We start from the raw sequence: 16,305 nt of genomic DNA, 5'->3' as shown, positions 1-16,305 counted from the left end.
CATTATACCTATTAAAACTGAGCTGACTGCTTCACTGGCCAGATACAATGTAATATACAGAACAAAGCCTCATAATTACCACAGGAAAAACTGTGTATGCTTCCAGTCTCTGCAAAAATCCTAATGTCTCCCTTCCCTCTTTCTCTCTGTTGCTGCACCTGAAAATTAAACCATGAACCTGTAAATGTTCACAAGCCTAACTTTGAACCCAAAGCTAGGCCTTCCGAAGTCATGGATGGTGTTGTAGGCACAAGTATACCTGACACTTACCTGAATGTGTGGAATTAGACGCTCATATTGTAAAATCCTTGGACATAAACAGTTTTTTATCATGTTTGTTAAAGGAGACTGCACATCACGCACTTGACAGGGTAGATTTTTATTAAAATGCAATACAAATAAGTGAACTGCCTTAGTCATGCCATTTGATGTGAGATCCTCTGCTGTCCTGAGTGTCTATTAACTGCAGGGAAATTGAGGAAACATTTGCTGAAGTGGAGCTAAATGTCATACTGCAGGAGTCAGGTCAGGAAATCCAGCGACTTTCAATGGGAGCTCAACATCCAACCAGCTTCGGAGCTCTGTAAATCCCACCAGACAAGTAAATAATTTTTTAGGTCAGAATATACCTTGAGAAGCTGAACCTTGGCTCCCCTGGTGATGGGCCTGTTGTGTGCAGGCATATGGGGATGTTTTACCTGGTAAGAGAGAGCAAAATATGTGTAGTAAGCATGTGTATGACTGCCAGAATATGTATCATTTCAGCTCTAATTCATATGTATATTTAGTGATATCGATTTGCGGTAGTAATTAATTAATGTAGTGACGTAGAAAACACCCAAAAAGATCGCAAAGAGCTTTTCAAAACAAAATTGCTTAAACCCCCACTATTTAGACTAAGTGCTAGGCTTCCGTTTTTGTTCTAGCACTAATATATTTAACTCAGCAAATTGCAAAGTTATATATTGCTGTACAGGAAATACAAAAAAAAAAGTACATGAGTCACAAGGGCACTGCCTGAAGGGGAGTGAAACACCCATGGATGTGGATTGGGTCTGTGGCAACCACGCGTGGTCCAGTTTGCTTCAGCGATGAGCAGCCACGCACAGGGAAAAGCAGGAGTTTGTCCTGGGGCTCTTCTGTACTAAAAATGCTCAAATCTGGGGTAACTCCCTGCAAAGGGATGGTAAGGCCATGGTCTGGGCATGGCTTAATGTCAGTTTTGAAATTAATCCTGTCTCACTGAGGAACTTAGAAAACTTTTGTGGAACTTTTCCAGCAGAATCACGGGTGTTAATTGCAATAAACAACTGCGGTTTGGCTTAGCAGGCTTTTCTTTTAATATAACTGTAACATCACAAAATTTGTGACTGCCACATAGAGCTTAGTTCTCAGTACAACAGATGAATCTTTAAAAGATTTCTGATGTTTTGAGGCAACATTAAATTACACAGCATCACAGTCTATAGACCAAATGTGGCCAATCCATGTCTCACCAGAAATGTTTTCTACAGTGATGCCTCCATCGTGTTCCTCCCGTCTCACACTGTCCAACTCCTGCCAGAAAAGAGCCTTGAAAACTAGAAAGACTTTATATGGAATAAAGGGCAATTTTCAGAGCCAGATGAATGTGTGAAATATGGAAGCAATTGTGTATGTAAAGACAAGGCCTTGTAATTCACAGCAACAAACGAATTACTGAGGCATCTCATCATAAATGAATCTGTGTTCTGCAGATATTCGCTTTGTTGCAAGACATTATATTTAAAATATTTCATTCTTTTTATTAGAAAAAAGTGCACTTTAGGTTAAGCAGAACAGTTTCTGTTCATAGAGAGCATCTACTGACAGAGTCACAGGGGGGTAAAATCCACTTTGCTCCATTTCCAGGGGTCATGAAACATATTCTACAATCTTTCTGTACTTCTGTAGTTTGATTGACAAAAGAATTTTCTTTAAAACAAAAACATATTGTCAGCCTGGGGGGAAAAAAAGTCCTAGAAAGGGGCCTTTGTAAATGTGATGAATCCACAGCTGCCGCATACGTGTCAGACAAAAACATACTTGTTCTCAGCTATCATCAGACTTGGTCCTTGTTTACATGTGAAGGCTTCCGCAGAGCTTGTGGTCCAGCCCTGTCCCCAAACCTTCTCTGGGCCAGTCTGAAGAGCAGGATGATCTACAGTATTAATGTTTTCCCAAATACGGTATTTTGAGTGTCATGGTCCTGTATCAGGATTTTTTGCAGTCTCACCGAAACTCATGATTTATTACATTCCTCACAGCTGTGCTGGTAAAGCGTTTTAGCACAGATCTCGGGAGTGACGACTGTAACCCGCGGTTTACGAGTGAAAAAAAAAAAAAGGCAGAAAGTGTGAAATATGGCTATTTTATTTATTAATAGAACGGGCGCCTGCGGCCCGAGGGCAGACTGCGGCCTGAAGGACGGCATGGCCCCGCAGCGCGCCGCAGCTCCGCTTGCCGCTCGCTTCTGTCCGCCGGCCACGGGCTTGGGGCGGTGCCGGGCCGGGCTGGGGAGGGCGCGGGGAGGGCGCGGCGGGGCCGGGCCGGGGAGGGCGGGCTCGGGGCGGCGGGGCCGGGCGGGACCAGCGGGAGGGGCCGGAGGGGCCGGAGGACGCGTTGGGCCCGGCCCCCGCCCTATCCGTTATCTCGGCCCCGCGCCTCTCGCTGTGATTGGCGGAGGCCGGGAGGGGCGGGGCTAGAGCGGGACCAATCCACCGCCGCTGGAGGGGGGTGTCTCGGCGGAATGGTTCAGCCCAGCCGCCTCCCCACCTCCCTCGCGAGCCTCAGCCCTTTAGCCAGGCCGCTACCAGCGCCCGCGCGCGCTCAGGCAGGACCCTCGCGGGCTGCCCGCCGCACTGCCTGACGGCGGTGGCGGGAGATGTGGCGCCAGCGCTGTCGGAGGGCACGTGAGAAGATGTCGCTCTGTCGCCGCAAGCTGACGGGAGACAGACCGCCGGCGGTCACCACGGTCCTGCGTTCCTGGCGGGCGCCAGCGGCGGCTTCCGCTCCGGCGTTTAAGCGGGGCGGCCGCCAGCGCCTGGGCGCGAGGAGCGCTGAGGGCGCGGGTCCTGGCGGCGCGGAAAACGCGCCAAGTTTCCCGTGGTGGCGAGAGCGGCGCCGGGGCGCCCCGCGGTCTCCATAGCAACCGGCGGGCGGCGGCGGCGGCCCGGGCCGCGCCAACATGTAGTGGTAAGGAGAGGCGGCTCCGCCGCGCCGGGCTGGGCTGGGCCCGCCGGGACAGCGGCCTCCTGGGCGGGCGGGAGGAAGAGAGAGAGAGAGGGAGTGAACGTGAGGGCGGGCGGTGCGGGACGGCGGGCCGGGCAGGGAGGCCGTTGTCAGGCGGGGGGCGCCGGGGCTCCGCTTCCCGCGCTCGAAGTAAATGGCGACTCGTGTGTGTGTGCGCGGCAGGTGTGAGTGGCCATCGCAGGTTCCCGGCCCGGCCGGCCGCCTTCCCCGCCCGGAAAGATGCCGGGGGTGTTACCGAGCGAGGGCAGCGGGCCCGCCAGGGGCAGCCCCTCCAAGAAGAACCGGCTCTCCCTGAAGCTCTTCCAGAAAAAGGAGGCGAAGAGAGCGCTGGATTTCACCGAGTCCCAGGAGAATGAACAAAAGAGTTCGGAGTTCCGAGGCGCCGAGGTGTACGTGAGAGTTTCGCTGTTTGTTCCCGAGAAGGAGTTGGGGGCGGTGGGGAACATGCTCCATCCCCCCCATTGTGCCATCCCCCGGTGCAGTTGTACATTGGCACAGAATTACCCGCTCCGACCTCTGTTCAGTCAATCCTTAAACCACGTTAATCAAACTGAACTAACTATTGACCGTAATTAATTTCTAGCAATCATTTAAGAAAACAAGTTCACTCCGCTATGGATGTTTAGGTGGCATAGACTTCTTAATAACTTGAAGAAGTTACTTTGTTTGAAGTTGATGTGGGGTAGTTATTTAGATGCCGGAGTGTTTAAAGTATATTAAAATGTAAGTTTTTGCAAAATTAGTTTTAATTAAAAAAAATTGCGTTTTAACAGTTGTGTTTGCGGCGAGTAAAAGAGTTGATTGCTCTGCTTACTGTCATTTGTTAGGGTGTTTCAAGCCCTGAACAAATCTGTCATCTCATTGTAGCTAGTGAGGAAATTTAAGCGGGAAAAAGAAGAATTGCTTAATCATGGTCAATTATAAACGTGTGGGAGACTTTAAAATTCAGTTTTGTTACGTCAGTGCGGTGATTATCACTGCGTGTAACGTCAGATTTGTTGGTTCCTTCGTTTGTTTGTTATTCTGTTTTTTATCCTTTTGGTTTGCTCCCAGAAATTAACTGATGTGAATCTGGAGCATGGGACAGTAATAGAAAATATGTGCCAGACGCATTTTTCTAAGTGCTGCCTTAGGAATGAACAGAGAACATAGAAAAGTTTGGGTGCCCATAGTAGCCATACAAACGCTCTCAGAAACCCTGTGACACCGTTTTGATCTGTATACATTAGTCAGTAGCTCTATAACTCTGAGAGGGTAGATGGCCAGGAGAGAGATGTGCACCCATGCCAGAAGGAATCATCTTCAAAAAGTGTCTCTTACACCCTGTTTTCTCTATTTAATAGTGATCAGGTGGTTCCTGCAGCACAGCCTCCTTCGCTCATTAGCTGTGAGAAGAAAGACAACATGCTGCCTTTTGTGGGCTTGAACAATCTGGGTAACACGTGTTACCTGAACAGCGTCCTTCAGGTAACGTCATGCTCAGGGGGCCTTGGAAAGATGATTTTTCTTTTGGTTAAGCACAAGCGGATGGGATTTGTAGTTTGGTATTAGAGAGATACCTGGATGTAGTACGAAGGGAATCTAATTACAGTGGGGATAAAAAGATGATGCTGTGGGAAAAATGCGCACTGTAGATGGCCTTGATTGGGTGATTTTTCATTTTACGTACTCTGGGCACCTCCCTACTGTGAATAATTCTGCGTCTTCGCGTGCTGCGCAGCAGCCATGGGAGGTGCAAAGTCAGTTTGGATCGTAAATGCGTACGTTGAGTAGCTTCTTTCTTTACCAATTATTCTAACTTTAAACTTGCTTTCAGGTATTATATTTTTGTCCTGGTTTTAAAACTGGAGTAAAACATTTATATAATATAATTTCAAAGAAGAAAGAATCTTTGAAGGACGAAAGCGAGCAAAAAGCAGAAAAGGTAAAATATTTCCCGGCATGTTCCTTTACTTGTAGTTGTGTGAGTGAGGCTGCATGCCAGGAGTGTAATGAAAATTTAACCGATTTCTTCTGCTTGTAAGGAGTTTTGCAGTATTGTTTTCTAAAGTGCCATTTCAGGTAAAGACACGTTTGAGTTGTTTTGAGCTTGTGTTCAGAGTGTCTGTAAACTGGTAAGCACAAGTCTTTGAGTTGAACAGAAGAAATTAGAGAAGATATCTCACCATGCTTCTGACATTAAGATCATTATGATACAGTACTTTGAGTTGATGGAAATTGGAGTGTGGGCAAAGATTATTTGGGATTTTAAAATAATGGCTAGCCTGGCTTTTATATTTGTTTTCTACTGGCAGAAGAGCAATACATTGTCCAAAACTCACCTGCTTCCCATAGCAGACAAAAATCTGTCAGATGTCTGTTAGAAAACTAAGTGAAGGCAGGAGAGAAAAAGTTTCTGTTACAGACAAAACCGCAAGTATCTTTATTCTTTTTATATTGTTATTGCAGGGAAATTGTAAAGAAGATCCACTGGCAAGTTACGAACTAATCTGCAGTTTGCACTCGTTGATTCTTTCAGTTGAGCAGCTTCAAGCCAGCTTTCTCTTAAATCCAGAAAAATACACAGATGAACTTGCAACTCAGCCACGAAGGCTACTGAATACCCTTAGGTACAAATTAGCTTAATCACATTGTCAGAATTTTCACCTGGAGTTTTGAGGCCATTGTACAGCACAACATTAGAGACTTGCCGGGGGTAGATGGTCTGAAAATTGGGGCATCGCTGTAGAAAATTTAGTGTGTTTATTGTTAGCTTCATGATATCATAAATTTGCCTTGCTCTTTTACTTTTACTAGAGAGCTCAACCCTATGTATGAAGGCTACTTACAGCACGACGCCCAGGAAGTTCTGCAGTGTATCCTGGGCAACATTCAAGAAACGTGTCAGCTCCTGAAGAAGGAAGAATTGAACAAGCTGCCCGTGGAAGAGCCTGCAGCTAAACTAGAGGAAAAAGCTAATCAAAATACCGAGAGCAATGGAACTGGCAACACTGCTGAGGACGAGGATAACGCACCGAGTAGCCATGGCGGAGAGACAGCTGAAGACAAGCTGCTCAAAGGCAACGGGAAAAGAAAAAGTGATGCTGAGGGTGGCAACGCAAAGAAAAAATCCAAAGTGTCAAAAGAGCAAATCGCAGTGGAAGAAAATCAAAGGCAAACCAGGTCGAAGAGGAAAGCGACAGGAGAAAAGGTGGAAAATCAGACTGATGCCATTGCCAAGTGTTCCAGTGAAAGTGAGGGTGCGAAGCCAACGCAGAAGAAGTCACGGCTCAGGCTAAACTGGTTAAAATCCTCATGCAAACAGCCTAGCATTCTGTCGAAATTTTATAGTCTAGGAAAGCTAACTACAAACTTGGGATCCAGAGACCCAAGGAAAGAATATGATGACTGTGAGCTTGAAGAGTCATCTGTAAAGTGTGAAAATGGTCACAACACTAAAGAAGAATATTGTGAACCAGTGTCTCCCGTGGAAAGCCATAATGAAAAAGGAGCTGAAAAGGAACCAAAAAAGGAAGGTCGGTGAACAAGTGTATAGGCTTAAAATTAGTCTGATTAAGAAATTCCTATGCATGGGAATCGGCCTTCAAGCCTGCACAGCCAGCAGAGCTCGCAAATACAAAATTACCTTTTGAAGAATTGAAAAAGATTTTTATGAAAGAGAATTTTATTTTTATACATTGGTAGGGTTCTTTAATAACTTGACCTGTTTAGCTCAGAACTTGTGAGGTATTTCTCTGTGTAATCATTGTACAATATAAAAAAGTCAGAATATTACCAGGTTTGTTTTATCAGTAATTTTTGTCATTTATAGAAATAGCAAGTGGGTTTAAGATATAAAGGAAAATTAGTGGCTGGAGCAACCAGAATCAAACCCCATTGGCTATGGCTTTGTATTGCAAATTTTCACCAATAATGTCTTCTTCCCTCCCTTTTCGTGAGTTCTTCCGTAGTTCCAGCCTTCCCAGGAACTAGGAAAGACACTGGATGTATTACATATGTTAATTACGTAAGCTAATTGGCTGACAGGTGTGGATTTTGGTCTTGTCAATGAGACAAGATATCTCTGAGGGAAGGACTTTGGTATGAATTTAGCAGTTGCTAATGTGGAACGAACTTTCTGATCCAACCATCAATTTTAATAAAAATCTGAAGGAACGCGGAATCTTTTGAGCTCTCTGTTTCTGCAGCAGATTTGACTAAAATTGGCCAGCAAACTCAGAAAGTATTGGAAGAGAGGACTGAGAATAGAGACCTGGCAAAAATACAAGTGTGATGTCCCCTGGGAGGACTGACAGTCCGTACTGAGAAGGCAGCGCATTGATCACAAACACAATTTTTCCAGGTTGTGACACTGTCACACTTCAAGTATAAAATAAGAACCTAATATTGAAACAGAAATTTAAATTTGAGGGCCAAGAGAAAGGGGCTCCATATTCTCTGAAAATCACATGCCATAAGCAGCTTTTTTTAATTTTTTTTTTAATTTTTTCCCTCCTTCTTTCTCTCTCTCTCTTTCCCCCTCCTTCTTTCTCTCTCTCTCTCTTTCCCCCTCCTTCTTTCTCTCTCTCTCTCTTTCCCCCTCCTTCTTTCTCTCTCTCTCTCTTTCCCCCTCCTTCTTTCTCTCTCTCTCTCTTTCCCCCTCCTTCTTTCTCTCTCTCTCTCTTTCCCCCTCCTTCTTTCTCTCTCTCTCTCTCCCTCCGTATGTGGAACCCCTAAAAGGCCATTTGTGTAACACTGATTTTTGGAAGGACGACAGCCAGGTTCTGAAGTGTCATTTGAATAAAACACATCTTGCTAAATGATGCGGCTCCTCCTTTCTCTAGGTACAGAACTGGCCATTTTTGAGCTGGTGGAGAAGCTGTTCCAGGGCCAGTTGGTGCTGCGGACGAGATGTTTGGAGTGCGAGTGCTTCACGGAAAGGAGAGAAGATTTTCAGGACATCAGTGTTCCAGTGCAAGAAGATGAACTTTCTAAAACTGAAGAGAGTTCTGAAAGTAAGTAACTCTTGCTCCTGTGCATGCTTATTAAATTAGAGGCTGTTCTGTTATCTCTCATCCTGGTTAACTTTACATTTGGGAAACACAGTGCTGGTAACATGGACAGATCCAGACAGTATTGAAATTGTTTCAGGTCTTAACATGTAACACAGGCTGCTTACAATCCTTCAGTCACATACATGTTTCCTGCTTATAAATAGGTAATTTCTTTGATTTGGGTCTTCCCTTTCTTCTTGGATAAGAAATTCTGCTTTTTTTTAATTTTACAAGAAACATCTGCACTTTTTATAAAATAATTGACAAACCAGATTTTTGTTAATTTACTGTAAAAATATGATTATGGTATTTTAGACTGTTGTTACCTTAATAGCGTTTGGTTTTAATTTTTAAATGTTAGTCCCCTAGTATCTTTCTCAATTTTAGTGATCTGTACTTAGTTCTTAGCTATCTTCCAAAGTAAGCATGGCAACAATACATTTGGAAATTCAGAATTAAAAACAAGTAATAATTTTAGTTCCCGTGGGCTTAATTTGGAGCAGCTTTTACAATTTTTGCCATCCCGGTTTTGCTGAGGGATGAGAGATTAGAGCGTGTGTGTGACAGTGCAGGTGGTCCCGTCAGCAGCAGCGTGACATTCCAGGGGAGGCAAAATGTAAAAAAAACCAAAGGGAACTTTGGTTATTTTTGAGGTTTTTTGCCTTAATGAGTGAAATTCTGGTCTTGGGTATATGCACCCAGTTTCCAGACACTACAAGAGAATTAGTGTGTGCAATGGGAAGATGAGCTTTGGGAAAACCATAGATTTGAAGTAATGATGTCTATTATGTGGTATTTTCATAGCTTCTTGAAATCATTCAAAGATTTGAATATATTTTCATACATCTAGAGTGTTCTTGATAGCGTTGAAAGTAGTATTTGAGCATGTCTTAACCTGACATGTTTTGTTTTGTTGTTTTTCTGGTGGGATGCCTTGGAAATGTAAATAATAGCATATTTCTGAATGTAATGATTCTCTTTTATAGTTTCTCCAGAGCCAAAAACGGAAATGAAGACTCTTAAATGGGCAATTTCACAGTTTGCGTCAGTGGAAAGGATTGTGGGAGAGGATAAATATTTCTGCGAAAACTGCCACCATTACACAGAAGCAGAGCGCAGCCTTTTATTCGATAAAATGCCTGAAGTGATTACAATTCATTTGAAGTGCTTTGCTGCTAGTGGCTTAGAGTGAGTATGCAGATTGACGATGGTACGAAACCGTGTGCTCTTGGAAGGGAAATCTTACCAGAAGAGATGAAAATGTTTTGTAACTTTTCCAAAATCAAAAGGAGATTTCTAGACTGAAATTAACTTAAATCAGTGGGACATGGCCCCTAATTTCTTAAAGGCTTTCTGTTCTCACAAGTAGTGGCAGAAATACACCTTCAGGAGGATTCTTAGCAAAAATTGTCTTATCTATATTCTTACAACAGCCCGATATCCTGATGCTTCTTAAAACTTTACCTTCGGTATCACCTGCGTGAGTTGAGAGGCAGGTTTAAGTTCTTTAGCAGAACAAGTAATGAGAACAAATCTGCGTTTTGTGGTTGTAGCTCATAGTACTTTGGTCTCTAACTGAATGTGAGTACTAACATTTGGAAAAAAAAAAAAAAAACAACACAACAGAAAAACACCAGGAGATAAACATTTTAAAAGCTAACACACATTACAGAAAAATTGATCGATTCCTTTACAAATACAGTGACAGCAATGTCATTGTTCAACTGCTGAGCAAGCAGTTTGGTGTTTTATACTGTAGAAATCCTTGGGTTTTTGGTGTGGTGTGGGTTTTTTTTTTTCTCTCCCTTCCCAAAGGAAATCCCCAAATTCTTAAGTATGAAAAAAGATAAAGAAAACCCTGTCCCAGCAGTACTGTACACAAATGGAACAAGCACTTGACGGTTTTGCAGTAAACTCTTTCTCCACTGAGATTCAAATAGTGAGAAATGACAGAAAGCCTCATAAGGAGAAACTTCTTAAAACTGTAAAATACTCCTCCAGATCTTTTAGAAAATTGTCATGCCATTAATTGTGTTTTGAGTGTGACTGTAGAATTTTAGTGACATTTGCAGACTTGACCTGTATTTTCAACTCTGGTATTCATTAAAAGATAACTTTTGCTGTCTGTGTTAACTTCACTGGACGCAGCAAAAGAAGATATAAATTTGTGCTGTTTTCAGCAGCATCTCTGCCGTAGATTGTGGTTTATAAGCCGGTGGCTGGGCGTAATTCTGAGGTGTAACACTGAGCCGCTTTGCGATGTGCATGAAGTTATTCAGGCACAAATTAATTTGGCCTTAATTTATTAATCCACCCAGTTCCTGTGCTTTGCATTTCCCTGTGGGTTGGCTTTGGGCCTTCAGAGCCACCTTCCCAGCAGGAAAATCTAATTCATGAAGTCTTCTGTGTAATTAGTTTATCATATTTGTGTTGCCAATGTACTTCAGAGTTTTTTTTGGAGCCTTTGGCACTACACAGAAACCAAACGTAAGTTGACAGATGATTTGTCTCTATAAACAAGTGCTGGTAACTGTGGTCAGTGTAAATCAGATTTGTAAAGTAACTATTAAGATTATATTAGGCTACTTTTAACAGGTAGTTTGCTCAGATTGTTAAAACTAGAATTCTTGCTCTGCCTGTTCTTAGTATTTGTTTTTAGGAGTATCTTGGTTTCTGACAATGTAGAAAGGGAACTGCCTGTGTCTGTAAAGTCTGCTGACGTCTTGTCATACAAGTCTAGGGTCATTACATAGAAAATTTCCTTTTCATTCCTCTACGCAATATTTGACTGTCGCAATAAGGCGGAGAAAAAGCGGCACGCTTTTTAAAAACTGCAGTGCTGTTGTTGAGTAGCCCTTGGTGTGAGATGGTGTCCTGGTGGGATGATAGGCCCTTCAAAAAAATACAACCCGAGATGTCCACTTACAGGAAACCTGTATATTCTCTTCAGTTTGCTGCTACCGTTGCTACTTTCTTTGCTCCTATGAGGGAGAACTTGCAGGTTACCCAGCCAGCTCCTGAATCACTTACCTCCTCTTCCATCCCGGCAGTCTTCAGGTCCTTGCTCCAAAATACTCAGACCTAGATGGGGTCAGACTAAAGCCCATCTCTTGTGTTCCTCTAATCGTGTCACACATTTTCTGCCAAGTGCTCGCAGCCCAGGATTAAGGAATTAAGAGTGGGAAAACCAGACACAGAACTGGAGTCAGTGATGAAGCTGAAACAGCTTCGAAGAGTGTTTCCCAGTTTTTGGCTTGGGTGTTTTATCTTGGACACAACCGTGTCATTCCTAAACATCTTGATTTGGGGTAGGAAAGCACAGCTGGAAATCCAGCGGGAAGAGCTGAGGCAAAAACCAAAGCACCAGCTCGCTCCGTAGTGCCCAGAGTCACGGGGATTTCTGAACAATGAGCTTTGATGGAGCTTCCCCCAATTGATTTGTGCAAACTTGTAATATTCATTGTAAAAAAAAAAAAAAACCAAACAATTCTTCATAGATGAGACTGCAAGGATTTGCCCTAAAAGTAATAACAGACTGTTTTGCTGGCCTTAAACTAAGATTTTTGAACTAAGCATCTTCATGCTTCTCATAGCTTCAGTAACAATTTTGAAAGCTTCTCCCCTTCTCAGTTATGCTCTACTGAGTTATCTGGCAACTGAATTAGAAATGAATGAAGATAAATGAAGCAGAAGGGGGATGGTAATGTAAATATTTGTAGTTTGTAGGGATTTGCTTCATCTTTTCTAGATGCTGGCTTGTAAAATGGTTTGTGGTTATTTTGTTTTGTTTTGTTCTTGTTTTTTTAAAACAAGCAGCCAGTGTGAAAATGACTTGCCTGGAGATGAGTAATTCTCTTTAGCAAGTGTCTGTGTGGGGAAAAAAAAAATCCTATTCCATGTGTGCTCAGACTGGAAAGCGATTAAGAAGAAATGTGTAACTGGTAACATCTAATCAAGCTGTTCTACTATGTAAATTTAACAGTTGTTGGGAAAAAAAAAAAAAACCCGACAGATCTTTGTCTTGTGAAATGGTATTGGGGAAGAGTGATTTTTTTTTTTTTTTTTTAATGTATGTATGTATTTATTTATTTATTTTTAAAGACACTTCAGGCTTTGTAACAGTCACATTTGCTGATTAATGACAGCAGTGCTTATGCCACTGCAAATCTTTATTTGGAGTATTTCACATTTTTTTGTTGAAAGCATTGTAGTAAAACAGCTTCAGTCTTTCAAAGTCTGTAATAACTTGAGGTACTAATTCAGTGCAGTGGGTCAAGTTCCACTGATTTATGGCCTCAAAGGCTGTAGCTGCAGCAGCAGGGTTTGTTGTGTGTGAACATGAGGCAGTGTACTCGGCATGCAATTTTTCTGTCTTCAGATTCTAATCATTCAGAAGAACAAAAAGCTAATAGGAAAAGATTTCCTCTCTTATTTCCTCCTCTCCAAATCTTTCTGATGCTGGATCTCATTCAGAAGAAAGGTAGAGCCTGTTTATTTTAATGTTTCATGTTAATATGATTGTCATAGTGTGCTTGAGTGCAACTGGATTTCTGTCCTGGAGTATCAGCAGTTTCTCTGCTCCTTGACTCTCTTCTGAATCTCTCTATTTCTGGCTACTAATAATAGGGATTTTCAGAAAATTTCAGCTTTATTTCTGATTATATCTGCTCTTTTGTGTTTCTGTTGGTGTATTCAAATGTTTATGGTCAGCCTAGGTCTAAAACTAGAGGTCAGTTGTTAATGAGACTTGAGTGACTGAGGACATGTGTGTGCGTAAATGTATTTATAAGGGTTTATGGCTGTGAATATGAGTGAAACATTTAGAAGCGCGGCAGAATAAAGACTAAACCCAGTAAAACAAAAGTAATATTCTGTTACTGTAGTTATGCTTATATTCTTATGCCTTATCCACAGTTTTCTTGGATTAAAGATAGTTATTATGATAAAAGGCAAGTTGAATAATAGTAGTTAGATCTTTGGAACCCAAGTTTTACTGGGTTTGTTTATATTCCCCTGTATCTTTCCCTACAACACCCCAACAGCTGAACAAGACTGAATCATCACTGAAATCTACTAGGACATCATAACATATCATTAAATACAGGGCTTAATTAAACTGGGCTGATGCAGTATGTAAATTGTGTAAGATAACAATCATCTAATGCACAAAGTCAAAAGTCCTGACACTTATTTTCTTTTCTAACTCTTTAAAAGAGCCTTCTTGTAATCAAAGCACTTAAACTTCTCTATTTGTGTACTATGAACAAATGATTAAGTATTTATGAAATACTTGATGCTTTTCCACAGTAAATCAGCTAGATAATTGTTTAAAGAAACTGAATAACATGGGACAGTTAATGAAGAATCCTGAATAAGAAAATGTTAGTAACGTACTCAGACAACCATTGCATTACTGGGGCAGTATCCTACAGTGCACTGGGATCATCTCAGAAAAATTACTTATTACAGCAAGAACTTGGTTTCTCTGACTGACATTAAAGCCACTCGAAAGTACACTAGATTTGTATCCCTTATTTAGTAAATGACTCTTTCAAAGATTTGGGAAAAACAAACCCTGCTTACTTCAGCCTTGGATGTTAAAGGTTTTTTTGTTTGGTTTTGTTTTTAATCTGGAAAGCAGGATGGTGTCGGGGAATATTTGTGCACAGAAGCACAAGTGGTAACTGAACAAACAGAGTAACTCCTTGGATCATCACTCTTTAAAATGTAACTTTAGCTGGTACTTCAGGAAAAAAGGAATTTCTGAAGTAGTTAAAACATGTAGTCATTAGGCTGTAAGAGTTAATGTTATACATACTCAAAATGTCTTCACTGACCAGCTGCTCATGATAAGCCTGTTGAAAAGTGAGCATCTGGTCATGTTCTAATAGAAGGAAAAGAACATGGATGCAATATCTGGGCTGCTTAAAGCAATTATTTATCGTGAGCTGCTGTGGTGAGAGGTCTGACTTTTATTTTTCTTCAAAAGGTTTGATTGCTACGGTGGACTGTCCAAGATAAACACTCCCTTGTTGACGCCTCTCAAACTGTCGCTAGACGAATGGAGCACAAAGCCGACCAACGACACCTACGGCTTGTTTGCGGTGGTGATGCACAGCGGCATCACCATCAGCAGCGGACACTACACGGCGTCGGTCAAAATTACAGACCTGAACAGCCTGGAGCTAGATAAGGGAAATTTCATCACTGACCAAATGTACGACATGATTAAACCGGAGCCACTGAACGAGGAGGAGGCCAGAACTGTCGCTGAAGAGTACGACGATGGTGAAGTCTCTTTTAGAGTCAATGGCAATGCGCCGCCGGGTAAAGTTCTGAACAAAAAGAACATGGAAGCCGTCGGACTTCTTGGGGGGCAGAAGAGCAAGTCTGACTGTGACCTGTACAACAAGCCAGCCAACCCCGAGAAGTTCCTGAACATCGTTCCTGAGAACAGAAATGCCGAGTCCAGCAGCAGCGCCACGAGCACAGAGGCTGGCACGGAACCCAGCCAGGAACCCGCGGGCGCTGCCACCAGCGGACTGGAAACCAAAGCTCTGTGTGTGCTGCAGAGCCTCAAAGAGTACGAGGGCAAGTGGCTGCTTTTTGATGATTCTGAAGTGAAGGTCACAGAAGAAAAGGACTTTCTGAATTCTCTTTCTCCGACATCGTCATCTACATCGACTCCTTACCTACTGTTTTATAAGAAAATTGTAGAGTGATACTGTATCTTGACTGTAAATATTAGGGGTTTGCATCAAAACTACCTGGAAGAAACAGCTGTTTTTTTGAAGCTACTGGATCATAATGTTTCTGGTCTTCTTTTGTTCAGTGTAAGTGGCTCAACTTGAATTAACAAACCAAGACATAGAATTTAACTCGCACAGTAACTTTGCTGGAGAGTAGTGATATGACCTTTTAGAAATACCAATTTGTATGATTCCTAAATGATGCCTACAGTACATGGTAGTGATTTTAACACAACTCTAGCTCTCAGACATGCTTATTGTATTATTAGCTTTTTTTTTAATAAAAGTTATTTGTATTCATATTCTGGAGTAAATGTATATTAACTAGCAAATTTCATCAGAAGTTGTGTATTTTTGTAACTTGGGAAGTAATACTTCATATTTAGTCTTTGGATAATCAAAGTGGTTTATTCTCCTTATCCAGTTCTATACTGCTCAGTGCAACTCAAAGCACAAGGGTCTTGTAACCTTGTGTAGTGTATTGGAAGGAACTTAATAGAAATGTTTGGTCAAATTTACATCTTGTTGCATAGGTGTTAAATGAGCAAAGTGTAAATAGGTGTGATTAATACTTCAAAACAGGAGGAGCATGTAGTGTAATTAAGACAATTTTGTACTTTTAAGAGTAAAGACCTCTAACATGCATATCTGTTTGGGTGGATTTGGAACTTAGTGGTGACCTTAACAGTTAATTTGTTCTTGGAGCTCACTGAAATGTGGGAAAACAAAAGCATTTGGCTTTGATGCTTTGTTAAGAATGTATATATGAAATAAAAATTTATGATATGCATCTGCGATGACTAGATCAGAATTTTGTGTTTGGAGAGGGAAAAAGGGGAAGTGAAAGTGGTTTGATGCTGGGAAACTTACCTGTCTGAGAGAAATGGAAGATGTAAAGTGCTTTAAAAACCACATTCTCTGTACAGTGTATCTTGTACAGTGTACCTGACTTTGAAGGCAGGGGATGACTAGAGGTAGGTTCAGAGGTAAGGGGAAAAGGAAACCAAGATTACTGTGAAAACAAGTGAAATGTTTGGTTCTGAATCCTAGATTAAATCTCAAAATCATCTGTTAGATGCTAAAATGTTACTGTAAATATTATAAACTGCAGACAATTAAAATCTTAAAAATACAACACCAAGTAGGCAGTTTGACTTCTGCTGTCCTAGTGGAGCTGCAATGACATGAAGTGCTGCTGCAGAGACAAAGTGTGAGTATGCCCTACTTTTCTGGATTTAAACTTTTTCAAGTAC

The 16,305-nt window shown here is 41.9% G+C and overlaps 1 protein-coding gene across 1 annotated transcript; it reads left to right on the top strand.

Annotated features, from left to right (window-relative positions):
* The first annotated feature begins 3,059 nt into the window (after positions 1-3,059).
* On the top strand, positions 3,060-15,842 carry USP1 (ubiquitin specific peptidase 1). Its single transcript, XM_065842277.2, has 9 exons — positions 3,060-3,213; positions 3,433-3,659; positions 4,614-4,737; positions 5,087-5,194; positions 5,719-5,879; positions 6,067-6,785; positions 8,094-8,264; positions 9,290-9,491; positions 14,293-15,842. Exons 2-9 carry the CDS (start codon positions 3,490-3,492, stop codon positions 15,023-15,025), a joined length of 2,388 nt encoding a protein of 795 aa, XP_065698349.1. The 5' UTR covers positions 3,060-3,213; positions 3,433-3,489; the 3' UTR covers positions 15,026-15,842.
* Positions 15,843-16,305: the final 463 nt, after the last annotated feature.

Source organism: Patagioenas fasciata, chromosome 6 (assembly GCF_037038585.1).
Source record: "Patagioenas fasciata isolate bPatFas1 chromosome 6, bPatFas1.hap1, whole genome shotgun sequence".
Taxonomy (NCBI): domain Eukaryota; kingdom Metazoa; phylum Chordata; class Aves; order Columbiformes; family Columbidae; genus Patagioenas; species Patagioenas fasciata.
Note: the sequence above shows the minus strand (reverse complement) of the source record. Positions and strands in the feature narration are given on the sequence as shown.